We start from the raw sequence: 17175 nt of genomic DNA, 5'->3' as shown, positions 1-17175 counted from the left end.
AGAGAGAGAGAGAGAGAGAGAGAGAGAGAGAGAGAGAGAGAGAGAGAGAAAGCTCACTTGCCTCAGCTGTCAGAGAGAGGCTACTGGCCAGGCCAATAGTTTTAGGCTTTAAAGAGGCAGCACATGTTTCTGTCCTTGTCCCTGGAATGCTCCAAATTGCACCTGTGGGTGACATCTTGGTCCTTAGCCTCCTGCTGTGATAGAGAGCCGTTAACTGCCTTGTAACTACCCAGCTTCAATCACAGTTAGCTGTTGATTCAACTGAGTTGTTAAAGCAGAAAATAGATTCTAACATCTGTGTTTTAAAATATACATATTCTATATATTTTAATGATTTTTTTTGCCCCTTAATCTATTTGAATTGCTAAAAAAGGATTAAATGGAAAGGTTGGGCAGATCTCTAGAGGGTTCACTTTCTTCCCTCTCTCTTTGGTTTTACTCCCTGCTTTCTGTTTCCAAGATCTAAACTGTGAATTCTAGAACCCTTTAAACATACACTTTTAGATTCACATTCCTGAGGGATTCAAGGCAGTCTTTAATCCATGTAATGTGAGTTTTCATTCTGTATGTTTCAAAATCAAAAACATTCGAACGCCATGAAACGAAGTAATTTGAATGCAGAGAGAATAAGTCAATTTGTAGGATTTCCTAGGGTTTAAAAACTCCTGGAAATAAGAAGATAAGGGATTTAAAAATACTCTGGTCTGCTCTGAGTTCCCTTTGCATCTGCCTCTGTGGAACTAAACACCACAGTGTAGGCCTTGCTAAAGGAGGTTATGCCTCGGGCTCTTTTTTTGGTGACTTTCTTCTTGATCTCTACGAAACCTTAGTCACAAGGTTTCCGTATCTACAACTCCTTCTGTATATTCCTGCTACAACAGACCCCCACGTACAGCATCTACCCAAGCTCTGGTGGAACTTTCTAAAAGCATAGCTGTTTACTTATAACCTGATCATTCCTAGAACTAAAACCAAATCTTACCACAAACTTTGTAAGTTTCCTGTGACGTTCAGCTAGGAGACAGACTTGGTGTAAACCAGACAATCAACCTGGAATAGTGCTACCACCTGGAGTGCAGACCATCCATGAGTGCCTGTACATTCAGCCCAAGGGAATCTTGCTCATAACACAGGAATACATATCTACTGTTCCTTTGGTAACTCTTTCCTTCTCCCTCTCTCCCTCCTCCTCTTCTTCTTCCTTCCTTCCTCCTTCCCCCTCCTCTTCCTTCCTTCCTTCCTTTATCATTTTTCTTGCCAAACACAGAAGAACAGAAATAAGAATCTTAAGGAAAATCTCTTTTTATCTTTTCGATATTGAGAATCCGATGGGCTTCATGTTGAATATCTGCCAGTGAGCTTTTTCTGGATTCTAGATTTTTCTACGTACTGGGATATTCTGCTTCTTATTCCATCTTCTCTTCTGCTGTTCAGTTTCCCTTTTCCAGGGAAGCACCCTTGACTTACCGACCTAAAGCTCTGTTTCCTCAGCACCTTGCAGGTACCCTAACCTGGCACTTAACAAAGATGAACTTGGTCTTTTAAATTATCTACACTAAAGGCTTTCCCATGTGGTCTGTACACCTTCCTTGTATAGACACTGTTCCTGGCTTGCTCTGCACAGCTACTCCCAAATGGCCCAGCTCAGAACACATTCTAGGATAACATTTCTTTGAGTACATCAGTGATGTCTTCATAATAATGGTCATTGCCAAAGTCACTTAGTTGGAGCCCAAAAGGAGTTTTGATTGACAGTTATTGAGGAATGTTCTTTCTTTTGTTCCTAGTAAGTAGGTTAAGAAAGAGGAAGTATGAACTCTAAAAGAAACACTATAAAGCAAAAGTCAGAGCAAGTGGAGAGTAATGAGAGAAGTCCGTAGCTGGGGAGTCAGAAAGGGAGCTTTGAGCTCACAGGGAATCATTCGCTCTGCTTTCAGGAGTGCCCAGTGACAAACTTACCTGTGTTCTGGAACTCTGGGGGTGGGAGAGATAATTTGAAAGTTCCCCAAGTTACGGGAGCTTGTGAATCAACAACAGAGTGCAAGTTACTGTTTAGTGTCTGCTGTTCAAACACTCCCTGCTTCCGAGTAATGAAGAAAACAAACCACACACACACACACACACACACACACACACAGTAAAAACATAACAACTATACAATGGTCAAACAAGGTTCCAACAAAGAACATGGCTGGGGACATTTGGAGCTGTGTGAGCTATAGCATATGGGATAGCTAGAATGAGCAGCTCAGGCAATGGTATCTTTAACTGCCTTTAAGAGTTCTCCCCACCTACTGAGAGGATGCTATGCTTGCCCCAGTGGTTCTTGGGAGGTTGCAGAAGTCATGCTGGAAATGCAAGGTCTCTAAGGTGTGCCAATAAGCAAGAAATAGTCTTGTGAATTATAGTCAATATACCACACTGGTAGCCATATGTAGGTGTCAAGTGTGCACACGTGTCACCGACGTGTGGGAAGTGTTTTCTTCTAGTGTCAGTGAAAAAGCAGAACGGGGCAGTACACTATGGCAGTCTTGGCTCCCCAGTGTCCAATTAGAAAGCATGATAAATGGCTTGTAAGGTCTCTCCTCCCCTGATTTGTGGTGGATAGAAGCTGACGATCCTCAGCAGAGTCCTAGTGAGTCGTCGGCTGACTCCCCTCATACATCTGGCACTTATGAACGTCCTAAATTGGAATTCCACCCTCATTATTTCATGCTGTGCTCTGACTTGGCAGGTGTGTTCCCTCCCAGCGGTGTGCAAGGGGAGATGTAAGGCCTGTGCTTTACCTCTCGTTCTCTCTATCAAAGTGTTCATTTAATTTAATACCTACAAATAACTCGGGATGATGAAAGGGCATCGTGAGGACAGAGACTTTGTAAGGAAGTTGTTACTGAGGTTAATTTGTAGCCTGCTTCTTTAGACACGGCTGTCCTATGATCCTGTCTCATTGGTGCTTGTGTGGCAGTGACGGGTGTTTAGAAGTGATTGCTATTACTCTCCTGACTTTTATTTTCGATTTGTTTGAAGGGAGTCCAAGGGGATATAATATGCATATGCGAATGCAAGATGAATCTGAACAGAATGTAGAGAAAATGAAAATCAAGAATAAGAAACGCAGGTGACAGAGGAAGAGGGAACTTAGGAACAAACTGGAAATAAGGTTTATATTTGCAAGGGGATTAGCATATGACATTTGTCAATATCTGGGATCATGCTGACGCCTTAGTATCCTGTCTGGGAGAGGGCTGCTGAAGATCAAACCAAAGACCCATCACATGCTTGGCAAGTCCGCTATCACTGAGCCATTTGCTCAGTCCCCCCCTCCCCCCACCAGTTTACCTCTTAATGCTTTCTTGAAGGACTCTACCTCCTTACTGTGTCCACCAACCTAGAGATAAGCTCCTAAAGAAAGGATCTACTTCAGCTCTACCTGCAATGCCTCTCACAGTACTTTGATGCTGAATAGCTTGGGAGGAACACTAAGGCTAGCCCTGCTGGGGTGTGCTCTAAGGACCAGAGGAAACGTTGCCAATGTCATCTGTCCATTCAGGATGCTGGTCTTCTTACTCTGTAGGATAGTATGCCAACATTTCCCACTGCAAAGCTCACTGAGCTTTTCTTAGGCAGCTTTATTCCTTTTAATTAAAAAGACAAGACTGCCAATTACTTAAACTTAATCCCCAAATGTAATTGTTACTTTGAAAGATTCTTTTTTCCCCATAAAGCTCATACAAGAGTAATATTTCCATCAAATTAAAATTTAGTGGAAGCCTCGATTTTCACACACAAAAAAAATATTCATTTTCCAATCCCAGCTGGCTTTAGAAATCAAAATAGCACAGCAAGACATAAGGAAAGGGAGGTGACCAGGAAAGGCTGAGTGGTGTAAGCAGATCAAGACTGGAGAAATCCGAAAAGATGAGAGAAGATGTCGGAATTCCCCTACCTGTAAATTCATGCTGTAGGGCTTTTAGCCATTTAGCTTGAAGCTAAATGTAAATTCAGAGAGATTTACCACCACCAATCTGCTGCTGGCTGTTTCAGTGACTCGGTGAATACACTTCATATTGATTCCTGTTAGCAGATTTTAACAAGAATGGTTTAGGGAACATATCAAGCTAAGTGAGAAAAGGTGGAGAGAAGTAAGACACTGCCATAGGAGGAAGTAGGAGGAAGACCTTGATGTTACAATTGGGTCTAAACCATTCCGTGGCAACCAGTAACTCATGGATGCCATGTGACATAGTGCTACAGCGACAATGGCCACTGACAAGTAAGGAAAAGCAGCGGGAAGACTTGAATCCCTTCTGAAGGAGCCAGAGGAGAAAATATGCAGATTGACCCTTATTTATTTTCTTGTATATTAACTATACCCAAGGGTAGTTCTGTGAATTCTGTGATCTTGTTACATCATGGCTGCGTACATATTATCAGTAGAAATAAGACCCTTATTTCTGACAGCTAATAGGAAGGGAGAGATGTGTTTTAACATTTTAATCTACCTAGATAAGATCTATATCTTTGGGACAAATGAAAGGTTCTTTGCCATGATGTGGTAGTGTGCATGACAGCCATCACTGAGAAGTGAATGTCTCTCACATGTGACATTTTGTGGCTTCTCTTCAAGATTTTTATTCTGACATGAGTAAAAAATAAGGCAAAATCTTTTTTTTTTTTTTGCATTTGACCTAGAGATAGTTTGACTTTTATACTTATTAGCAGCGTGGACATATAAACATGCTTGGAATAAAAATAATCAGACTAGAAGGGGGTCATGTCTACCTAATGCCTATGTTCACATGAAATGAACATACTTCTCAGAATAGTGCTTTTAAAAAAAACTCACAGGAAGGGTGTGCAGTTGAATATGATTATTTGAAATTCAATATGCTTTTCTTCTAGCGTTCTTCTTCATATGGTATTTAAAATACCACTTTGAGCTTGTAGGCATGAAAAATACAATTTCTTTCCCATTTCACAGTTGGAAAAACTGAATTACAGAGAACAATGCTAGTAATTATCCATAATTAATAGAGGTGAGTATGCAAATCGGTCTGGGTAAGTGTGTGAAATTAGATGTACTGATGCCAGACAGCTCTGTTCCTGTGTTTTTCGATGCTTGCATGTAAATCTCTGCATTAGTCAGGCATACAAATATGACTTTCCAAAAATGTATGGATGATAAAGTGACTATTATGTATGTATGTATTGTAATGTGTAAGACAAATTAGATGAATTATTGCAATTTGTTAGATAGGTGCATATCTAATAAGCACTGTGAATGACTTTATAATGTTGGTTTGCAGTGCACTATATAGATTTATATATGGCTTAGGTTCAACATGTGGTAGACTAGATTTGGGTATGATTTGGTCATTAAAATATATGGGAAGAAGTAAGTTTTAATTTCTTTTGATTGTGGGAATTGATGAAATGGTACATACAAAAGGCTTTAAAATGAGAAACCAGTGAGTACATTAGGTATTTTTATTAGTCTTAATATTACCAGTGCTGTACCAGGTGAAAGTGTTATATTTAGGACTTGGGAGAGACATCTTCTCCTTGATTTCCAGCATGTTATATTCAGAAAATAAAATGTGAGCCTCATCCAGCCATCTCTACAGAATGAGACATATTCAGTTTTTCCCCCTCCCATTTTCCCTTCCATTCTCTTGGAGCCTGGTTTAAAGAACCCTTTTCTGGCAGAGTCAGGTAGGGGCAAGGCTATCTCTTCCTCTTCTGTAGGTATAGTCTGGCTTGATTGGATGCCAGCTTTGCCCACGAGGACACCAGTCTTCTTTGGGGAGAAAGCAAATCAGGGTAACTTCCAATTTATGTTAGCCCGGTTTGTCCGTGGGTTGGACTGGAAACTGTTTTTGAACTTTAGTTTTGGAGAGTTTGTTTTGTTTTCAGAGTGAGCTTTAGATAGCCACATTAATCATGCAAACCCAGCCATGTGCAATGTGTTTTATCAATGGAAAAACAGAGACTGAATGGCAAGCAGATGAGAACAAATCCAGCGCAATGCCTGAACCTGGAAGATAATCTCAAAATTTCCCAGATCTACTTGCCACATGGGATTAGCGATTGGAAAGGCTGTTCACTTGGGATAAATAATCAGATGGGAGACAAACAAGCAAGACACATCCACTCCTGTTCTGTAACAATAATGATAATCTGGGCAGAGACTGGAGGAGGATGGGCTGATAGAGCCCAGAGAGCTCACAGGAGTCTCTGCTCTCGGAAGCTGCAAAGAGAAAACAGTGGTGGGTGGCTGTCCTTGCCTTCCTTCCTTACACTTGATTTCAACGTTCTAATGCTGCTTTCATTGCCTCATGCTGAACCCATGCTCCTTAGTGTGAGGGCACCTTCCAGAGACAAAAGGTTGCATCTAAGTCGGCTAAAGGGAGGAACCACCACTGCCCAGGCTCACAGATGCCCCCTCAGAATGGTCTCAGGCAAATGAGGTGAGAAAATTCCCTCAGAAATTTAGAGCTGACTCTTCCTTCATTTTACAACTCAGTGGATTTTCTGCAGTGAGATTGTTGAGGCCTTTATGCAAATATATGCAATCCAGGACTGATTTCAGAAGGAACAAATCTAAATTAAAATTAACGGGAAAATCCACTATCAGAAACAAATCAAGGAAGGAACACCACTTATTTTCTGTCTCTATATAAATATATGTTTGTATATATATATATATATATGGTATTTTTAAAGATTAGGGAGCAAGGATTTTCACGTTTGCCATAGAGGTAAGGGCAGTGGTTGGGTTTCATCCCAGTATTGAAATACCACTGCAGATATAGAGGTGCATTCCCAGATGGCCTGAGGGCCACAAGTGGTTGAGGCTATGGGAGGACGAGAGGGGTGACCCTCTAATGTGAGGCGCTAAGGAAGAAGCAACTGGGGTGCAGAGTGTCTGGGCTAGGCTATGGGTAGAAGAGGAAGTCCTTCTTTCTCCTGAACGAGGGCAGAAAAGGGGCTTTGAGAACTTCTTTCACCTTTTAACTCACCTTGAGGAAATCAAGTACTGAGATCCTTGAGGCCGTTTGCCTCAAACAATAAACACAAGACACAGTTAACACTTTGGTGATGAAAGTTAAGATTCCAAAGGGATGATGACAAGATCCAATATTTAATTAAACAAGGGACTCGTACATAACAATGGTTGCCATAGTATGACACACATTTCATGGGTATTTGCATCTTGGGTTGTCACTCTAAAGGCTTAGTGTTCTGTCATTGTCTTGCCTTTCTATGGGAAAGTACATTTTACATGGGAAGCCCTCCTCACTGAAAAGAGATGGAGAATGTAATCGTTTGGGTCCCTAGGAAGGTGTCGTCCTTGTAAAGGACAGGGGGCTTAAGAGAACGGCCGTTTTTTTCCAGTGACCTCTCACACCAGCTCTCCCATGTCACCATGAACAGCTTTTCAATCCCTGCTAGCAGAAGCCCAAAGTATTAGTAGTCAGGTGAACTAGAGTCTCTAAAATCTATTTTAAAAAGCTAACTACAGTCTACATACAGCGCAGAATCAAACGAGGGAGGGTCATTCTCCAATCAACACTTCGGTGTGTGGGAAACAAAGTTCCCCAGAATTGAATGAGGTCAGCCCCTCAATGAAACTGCTCTCCAACACTCTGCAGCTGTCTTTTGTGAACAGCATCTGGTTTCACTTTGTTCAGCCACAATACGAGATCAGATAAATATTTGAGTTTGTGGCTGCAGAACTGCTGTCACAGAGACTCTCAGCGTCATCTTGATACTGTGTGTAAAGCTCATCTTGGACAGGGCATGACCTCTTTGCCAATGTGATCGACTGGGCCAGATGCGATGCCTGTGTGTGTGTGTGTGTGTGTGTGTGTGTGTGTGTGTGTGTGTGTGTGATATTTGCAAGATGCCATCATGATAAAACGGTGGTGTTGATGTCTGTAGCAACACTCAAAAGTTAAATGTCTTAAAATAATTGTGGCATGTCAGGAATTCAAGATGGAGTATTTTCCAGGAATGCCACGCTTCATGTCAAGACTGAAAACCAGGCAAACTTTAACAGTTTTATTTTTAGTGGCCATGGTAAGGGACAGATTTTATTAATACTTTAGGGAAGTTATTTTATTCAACAGAGTTTTAAGTTTTATACTAAAATAGTCTAGACTGCTCTCAAAATTTATTAAGCTGTCTTTCAGTCTTAGAAACCTTCTGTAACTCATTGTAAATATAATTAAAGCAAGTTTGCATATATGCGAATGTATACATATGCAAAAATTCCATTATTGGCACTTTGAAGATCTCCGTCCAAGTCTGGTCAGAATTTCAGCTTGGACAAGTTAATGAAACATGATCCATCTTCAAATTTATGAAACAGCAGCATTTCTTCCTATGATTCTGAGCACATTTTTCTTATAGTGTGTATAATAATCTTCTTTAATTGGATTTATTTTTTTCCAAACTAGGCCCCGCATGGCCTAGTTTCCATTTTTTCCCCACGTCTTTGAGTGTTCTTTGCGAATCACTTTTCTGAGATTTAATTTCAATGGTAGGTTGGTTTCATTTCAATTTTTTTGTATTATTTTAATTTTATTTGCCAATTTGCCTTTAAATACCCTTAAGCTAGAAAGTCGTGGCTGTGACTTTGCATCTAAATGGGATGTAGGAGGCAAGAATTTAATTTGGGTCTGTAGAAAGTTTTATGAGAAGAATACAGAGTGATTGTTTATAAATTGTTATTTGTGTTTTTTAAAATTATGTATGTTTAAAGGTAAAATACACAAGTTGGCCCATAGTTAAGGAAAAGTAGTGTTTGTATAATTGTTTTGTGTTTAGTCTTTGGGAAAAGACATTTTTCCAAGCAATAACAATGACTATAAGTTTAGAGCCTATAAACCTTTGTCTTTTGGGTGGTCAGTGGGATCATTAATGTACAATTTTCTGGCCTAGAGAGCTAGGGTATATAGGCATCTCTGTTCCAATATGAAAGCATAAATAAATGCATATTGAAAATACATCATTCCCTATCTGTGTAGCTGACTGACTTGGAGTTAAGGCAGTGGCACACCTGTTACTCTGATGTTGTTGAGGCAACAGAATGTCTTGCTTTGCAGTGTTTATGGGAAAAAGTAACTTTGAATAAATGTGAATTTTGAGAATATGGTTTCTTCCTTTGTGTGTTTCACACATATGTTGGAGAATGACCCAGGAAAAGAACTACAGTGATAAAAATCATACTGACCTTGAATGGGGTGGGGGACTGTGGGTAAAACACGCTCTAAAGGGGAAAAATGGTAAACATCATGGAGGGTTAAAAGATACACACGGAATCTCAAGGTTAACGGCTCAAACAATTACAGAACAGGAATTTCTATGCCTACAGAATCTTATCTCCAGTACAGTTTTTATTTGTTCTTCCTGTTAAAATATCAAAGACATATATTAGTGAAATTATAAATATAAACCCATTTTTAAATTATTAAAGCAAGAGTAGAGAGCCAACACCAGTGGTAGCCCTCCAAATACTGGCTCTCTCCTCTGCTGGAAAACCCAGTACCATGGTGGTGTCTTCTTAGGGAGAGGGACTAGAACAGATTAGAGAAGTTAGGAAACCTTCCTTGATTCTGTTTTTTTTTTTTTTTTCCCTCCCTTTGGCTAACAATAGATGGAATGATGGCAGCCACCGAAAGTTTCCTCTCCCTTATCCTTCAGCTTTTTATCAGGTTTAGCCAAGCATCTGGAAAATTTATTTGGGGAAACCCTAATTCATCTTTTTCTCTCATGGGTTTTATTTCTATCGTAGGAATGCCAGAGGAGGAAGTCTCCCTGGCAATATGTTTCTTGGCATGATTCAGTTTTTCCTATAGTCCATTTCTTCATCCTACTTCTTGCTATCATGCAGTCTTCTCCAAAATTTGATGAGCCAGCCAAACCTTGATGATATAGCCTGTTAAATGATAGCAAGTATTTTTATTTGAACACTTTGGTCTTAAATAGGTAAGTCTCCCACTTTCATAGTCCCATACTTGGGCTTCTTCCTGTAAAGTAAATACACTGATGGAATTTAGGTTTTAGGGGATCTTCCATACTTCTCATTAATATTCTACATTTGACTCTAAATCTTCCCTGAGGCTCCTTCAGCAAGGTAGAATAATAATGTGGGAGAGACAGGGCTCACTACTTGCCAACTCCTAACACTATAGAGAAACACAATTTGCGTACATTTCCGCATTTTAATCTATTTTAATTTAAATAGTGACGAATGTCAAACAAAAACCAACTGAAACCTAGCCACAGAGAGATAAGCACATTCAGGTTTGGTTGCCTTCCATCTTTTACTACACTGTAAGGTCAGTCAGGAAAGTTGATTCTCCCCCAACCCACTCCGTCTTCAGATCCTTCACACATCTGGCCATTGAGAATGTTCCTAGGTACCTTACACACTGTACTCTCTAGCTCAGCTGAAAGTTGTAGGTTAAATATGGAAGGTGCTTAAGTGCATTGAGATAGAACAGGCAGGTCAATAATGTCCAGAGAACAATTATGTCATAGTCATACCAGTGCCAAGCAGAAAAAAAGGATTTAAACCTTCACTGTGCATTTGCTATTAGGTTTCCAGCTTTGAAAATAAATAGCTGAAGTGCTTTCACATTTGTGTATCAGCTGGAGAACACTGTCCCATACCATACTCTCTCTGCTGTGTTTTATTTTATGATTACTGTTGTTATTCAGAGTGTTTAAGTGACTCAGCTTATTACTTTCTCACTGCACTGTTCACAGTGGGATGTATGCACTCTGTCTTTCCACAAGAGCATGCTTATTGCTAACCGGTGCTGCCTTCCCTCCATCACTGCTTTTACAACTGCTTCCTGACTGGTTAACATCTCAGCCCCACCTCTGTTAACACCACATTAGGCTTATCACCCCTCATAAGTTAGTCTAGTTCTCTCCATTCTATCCTTCTAGGTTATCTGTCCTTCCTGATTCTTTTTATCCTCATTCTCCCCACCATACTTCCTACAACCATTGCAAAGTTCATAGCAGGGTTGTGGGCTCCAGCAATAGTGAACCAAAAAGTGATGCAGATACTAATTAAAATGGAAGAAGAAAATTTCACACTGTTGATTTTCAAAACCAGAAAAGAACAGGCATCTTGGGGGGCTTTGTGTTTCTCCCTTGGATGTGGATGCTTGAGGTCAAAGCAGATGAGCGGGAGATGCTAGGGACAGACTCTGCTGTTGGCTTTAGAAGCATAGACTGTGGCCTTTCATATGGGCTTTAAGTATGGGCTTTGCTTTCCTATCAGCTAAATGGGATATGTGGCTACAAGAGGACTATTGGCTGATTCTGCTGGATAGCAAAAAAATAAAACTAGCCAACCAACCAACCAAGCAATGAAAACCAACCTAAATGGCTGTTAACATTTCACCAGGAAACACTTTGAGATGATTGTACCAAAAAAAGCTGAAATGAAGGGTAGGGTGTTTATATCAAAATAATTTTCTAACTCTGATTTTATTTCATTGTGAATATTGGGTAACTACTCCTGGAACTCAACTCATTTGATGTCCATTTTGAAATAAAAAGCAACCCACATGTCCACTCACTCCTTTTTGTATCCACTGAGAGTCTTTGAAGGAGTTAGTGTTTATCATTATATAATGTATGAGGTTAGAGCTCGATAACAGAATGTTTTATCATGAAGGATCTGAAAGAATATTGTTAAGGAGTCTACTAAGTAGTAAGTACCACCAAAAAATAAAAAATAAAAAATTTTTAAAAACTGCCTTTAACACTGAACTCCTAAAATACTAACTTAGAATGTTTTCTGAAGAATAAGTGGAGGTCTTCGTTGTGAAGATTCATTATACTCATAGACTGCTTGGGAGGTTTTTATCATCTGGTCAGTTACAAGTTTATAAGTTAATGATCTTTTTAAAGTATAAACTGAAATGGAAAAACACTCCCTGTACACAGGTACAAGATGGGCCAGTGTAGATATCTTTGTATTTTTATTCTCTTACCTTCTGTACTTTTAATACATTAACAATCTTTATGCTTTCCTAAATTGATTGATAAGAACTTTCCTTTTCACAGAAATAAGCTAACTTGGAATACTAGTTGAGAATCTCAGCATTTCACAGATTTAAGCCCCTAGTCCAGGAGTTAGTAAATGTCGGCTGATGCGAGGTAGTGGAGAGAAGGAAAAAGCAGGGTTCTTTATGGTACAGGAACAGATGGATGAATGAGCCAGGAGAAAGGCTTCATGAAGGGAAGAAAAGGAGGTTCAATGTTTCTTCACCTCCACACCACAAGCTGTAGCTCTTGACATTTTGGTTTACATAAAAACAAAAAACAAAAAACGAAAAACAACATTGGTCTATAAACTCGTCTCTAGGAATTTCAGACTCAACTTTAAATCTTGAACTCCGTGTATATAGTGTTTTGGTTCACTGATTGCATAATCGCTGTTCAACAGGGATCCATGGGAACATAGTAAGGCTGTCCCAATGGATAAAGGACAAGCACATGAAGAAAGCGCTTCATACAAGCATCACTTGGGAATAATTAATATCACTCAAATAATTGCCCGAATTTTTCCTTCCTTAAGGGAAACACTGAGATAAGTTACATCCATCATTTTTGTGGGTAAGTCTCTAGTTATCTGCATAGGAACATTGAGATGGCTATAACCTCTCTGTAGACTATGAAACTTCTTGTTGCATCAAAAGAAATTCACATCTTCATTTGTGGCATGAACACTGCTCTGTCTGAACTGACTAAGGAGCCGAATCCTGGCCCATGCATATTGTGCTACAGGATTCACGCATTTAGAAAAATGTGAAATGTTCCCTTTAGTTCGGGCATGAAGAAAAATATGTAAAAGGTATTATTCAAATATATACACTAAAGGAGTCTTTGGCAGAGTACTAGAATGTGAGGAAAATGAGAACAAATGAAAAGAGAGCATGCTTCCAGTGGCTTAGGAAGAACGTATTATAATCACAATGTATTCTTGCACTCTCATCCACTTATTTTGACCCCTCTGGAGAGGTGAATAGAGAGTGGAGAAGGATACATATATATGTTGCTGAGGACAACGGATGGCAAATTGACACTGCCAAAGTCAGCATGTCACTGTGGTGGACAGGGCTGGAAATGTGCTGACTAGCCATTAAGGATGAATAATCACGAACTCAGGGTCGCTGGCTCTGTGTCTCTACCTGCTGCTGCCTCTGGCTGGCAGCAGCTTACCAGCTGCTCTATCTGCTTTGGCCCAGCTTGGTCAGCAGAGCACCCCGCTGCCCACACAGTGCTTCTGTCAGAGCCTCTGGCTACAGACACCCCTCCTGACACTGGTGGGCGGAGGAACGCCAGCTGCCTTACAAGGGCCTTTCTTCCCCTCTCCTTTAAATCTCATTGACTTTGAATGTGAAGACTGGGCAACCTACTTACACAGGCCTGTTCCTTTTCTTTCTTTCCTTCTCCTTTATTCTCTTACTCCTGTCTTTCTTCCCTTGCCTGCTTCCTCCCTCCCTTTCTTCCTTTACTTATTTTTTTTTTTTTTTTTTTTTTAGGCCGATGCAATCTGGGCCATGGCAAAGCCCTGACTCCAAGACTTTAGCTATGCAGGTTGTGATGCTTCCTGAACCTAACGATGGAATTCATGTGGTCAGGAAGCCACACTGCTCTCGTCATAAAAGACATCCACTTTTTTCCCCCTTGAAGTTCATAACTGGGCCTTGGGTCTAAGAAACAGAGTTGCTAGCTAATTTTCCTACAGTGGTAATAACTCCATTCACTTCAAAACCTAGTGATATTTCACCTCGTCTTTAGTAAGTATGCAGTAGCTTAACTTAATCGTAAAGCAGGGAAACAATTGTTAACCAAGGGGAAGGCCTATGCTATGTATGTGTGCTGCATACAAAACTGGTCCTTCTGCATGCGTGATGCTGTCTAGAGGGCAGTATGGGACCTCTGAGGAGATGGCTACCACCTAGTACAGTACTGTGTGCTTCATAACTGAGGATGACTCTCCCCAAATCATGAAGGGCATTGTGATAGGGAACATTTGACCGATTCCCTGATTCTCAGTTTAGAACCTGAAATTCTCTAAAATTCTTCATATGTCCTAATTTTACCATGTTAAATCCTTTCATGGATGGTTGCAATGGGTAGTTCCCTTTCATTAGGTCCTACAAGTGTCTCCACTGTCTATAACCCAGCCTGCCTCTCTGTGTGAATATTGTCTCCTCAACTTTTCCTTCCTCAGCCTTAAGGCCATGTTTTTTTTTTTTTTTTTTTTTTTTTTACTTGAACTGTATAACTATCCTGCTTTTCATATTCTCTGTGAGATGAGAAGAAAAGATATTTTAATGTGATATATAATTGTTCATTTTTCTAAATAATCTTGTTGCATTTTCTATTTTGTGATCCCTTTGAAACTTTTCTGTTAGGAGAATGATGTTCTAGTTGAGTAGGTTCTTGTAGGTTTGCCAGACTCTCAGATTTATCACTGCACCTAGGGTTTGCCTATATCTCTGGAATTCCTTAGGTCAGGAAGGAATGGGTCACTACGTCTCCTAATGCATAGTTCCCCAAGGGTCTGGTGAGTGTTGTCATCAGTTGGAGCACAAACTTTTTACCTTTAGTCTTTAGAGACAAATAATCAGGATAGGAGTTTTCAGCCTCAGGTTGATGTAGCATTTGATAGCTATCCCCCCATGCAACGACCGCAGACCGAAGCCAGTCAGTTAAGAATGAGAAACTTAAAGCCATATCTAGGGTAGTTTATGGTTGTTGTTTTACAAAAGTAGTGTTAGATATTCAGCAATTTCCCAAAAAAACTTTAATACTATCCTTCAAGAGAACTCTCACTTAAATTGATTTTTCTTCGAAGAACCCTTTTCTTCCCCCTTGAAGGCTCATCTAAATTGAACACAACAAGATGAAGACATCTTTCCTAGCCATAATAATTTTTTTTCCAATTGAGCATATATAGAGTAAAAAAAAAAGTGTTTAGTGGTTTGTTATTTTTAAAATAATAAAACCTTTAAAGAATTTTTCTATTTAATCTAAGTGAAGTTTGTGCCTCAGACTGTTCTAACCATTTTTTTTTTCTTTACTTATTCTGATAAATAAAGCCTTTGTGTCTCACATATTATCATCTTCCCATGAGCCATTCAGCATCCTCTGTCTGTCAGGGACAATTGAATCTGGAATTATAGCTACCTGACCAACAAGGTTGTGTGGTTACAGACATAACTGAGCCTGCTGCCTGTGAGCAAGACTCCAAGGTGGGGTCTCCCACATCCACACCTTTGCAAAGGATTGATTCCTTCTCTGCCATCTTTCAGGGTCTTCTCTGATCTTCAGAAATGCTCCCTTTCCCACGATTCCACCTCTGCTGCAGATGGTGTATCAGCAATGTAAACTTACTGTCACAGGATGTCTTTCTCCTTCAAATTTCATATTACGTGTTAAACATTCCGTCTACCCTTCCTCTTGTGCTAGGAAAAACACTTTCCTTTTCCAGCCTCTCCTTTTCCCATGACTTCATCTGCTATCGCTGGACATTTCTTTCCCAATAACTACTCTCCGGCATATTATGAAAGCCATCCATTTACTTGCCCTTACATTACCCCAGTTTGTTAAAGAGGCCACCACAAAATAAATGTATATTCTTTGAATATTCTTGAAGAATAACCAAACAGGAAAAAAATGAACCTATGCAACACATATGAAATACTGGGAAGTTATCCAAAGTAAGAGAGTAGAGAGAATAATTCTTCTGTTTGTAAATATTTTTTTGTTTGTGGAGACTGGCCATCTTCACTCTGGTTTCAGTGGGAATATTCTTATTTTTGTATAGGGTTTTCCTTTACAAAAATGGTGGATAGATTTCAAGTCAATATGAGGGAACTCTATGACTTGCATGGAATCAGGCTCTGTTTTGGCATACTTACTGAAAAGGACTAGGCTGGCATTGGTGACGCCGAGCTTGTTGGCAGCCACACAGGTATAGTTGCCATAGTGTTCCTCAGTGACATTGGTCACCGTCAGGGAAGACTGGCCCTCAGTGCTCTTAATCTCAAGGCCATTGGCACTGTTTATCCTAAGAGTAGAAAACAGAAGCGTTAGAGTGACACAGTTGAAGGTCATGGCTTTGTGGTTCCTTCCTCATCTTCATGCTGGAGTTTTTAAAAAGAGGAGAGGAAATAGTGTTTATCTTTCCTCACTTACTCATTATAATCATGTAACTTCTATTATTAGAACCAATCGATGACGTCCATCCACAAAGAAGAAACAGCAATGGATGAGTTCCATTAAAACTAAGTTTCTGCTACGTTCAAGAAAGATACATAGGTGGAAATTATCAATTGAATCATATTCTTCACTATTTTAATTCTTCTTGAGTGCTTTTGGGTTCAGCTTAGGACTACAATTTCTAAGTGATGTAATAAAGCAGATGTTGAAAAGGAAAAAAATGTACAACATTACAGATGAGCGAGGTCTTGCTCTTAGGCTCTGGGAGACTTTGAGATCATGATTTAGAACTTAGGGTATAAAGGGTTTGGCACGTACCTGGTGTCATCTCGGTACCACTCAAAGTCAGGTGCAGGCACCGCTGACGCCTCACATTTGAGGGAAGCTTGTCGTCCTGTGGTGGCTTCATTGCTCTTGGACTCCGTGATAGTGGGTGGATCTGTAGCAAGAGCAGACAGAGATGGTTACTATGTGAGAGCAAAGGGCTCTCTGAGTATAAAGGGCTGCAGTGGTAGAATCTGTAGGAAGGAGGGATATGCAGGTTTACACAAAAGGAGGAGGTTCTAGAATTGGTACCCAAGACATCTGGCAGGAGAGAGGCAAGAAAGCAATTATGTGGAAGCATCATTTACATGCCTTGTGATCATCTAGATGGGACTGGTTACCAGCAAGCTAAAGTAAAGTGAAATATGACTGATGGAATGTACAGTTGGCTTATATAATACTCAATGACATTTTATGTGAACGAAAGCCAAGCTTTCTTCTCTCTCTCCCTCCCTCTCTCTCTCTCTCTCTCTCTCTCTCTCTCTCTCTCTCTGTGTGTGTGTGTGTGTGTGTGTTATAAGTTGAATGTTGGAGCACATGGAGTTCACAGAAGGTACTGGATATCCTGGAGCTGTGAGCCATCTGACATGG

General features: G+C 40.1%; 1 protein-coding gene across 4 annotated transcripts in view; it reads right to left on the bottom strand.

Annotated features, from left to right (window-relative positions):
• The window catches only part of Lsamp (limbic system associated membrane protein), a 2126592-nt gene that overhangs the window by 16604 nt on the left and 2092813 nt on the right, over window positions 1–17175 (bottom strand). For 2 of the 4 annotated variants that reach the window (XM_029544403.1, XM_021209061.2), the window contains 3 exons: window positions 16579–16699; window positions 15960–16108; window positions 9236–9271 (listed from right to left, as the gene is read on the bottom strand). In XM_029544403.1, the coding sequence (XP_029400263.1) occupies window positions 9236–9271; window positions 15960–16108; window positions 16579–16699 (306 nt within the window). The remainder of the gene's footprint in view (window positions 1–9235; window positions 9272–15959; window positions 16109–16578; window positions 16700–17175) is intronic. The other 2 variants (XM_029544404.1, XM_021209062.1) reach the window with 1 other exon arrangement.

This window comes from Mus pahari, chromosome 12 (genome assembly GCF_900095145.1).
Source record: "Mus pahari chromosome 12, PAHARI_EIJ_v1.1, whole genome shotgun sequence".
In the NCBI taxonomy this organism is placed as follows: Eukaryota; Metazoa; Chordata; class Mammalia; order Rodentia; family Muridae; genus Mus; species Mus pahari.
This window is presented reverse-complemented; position numbering and strand designations above follow the sequence as displayed.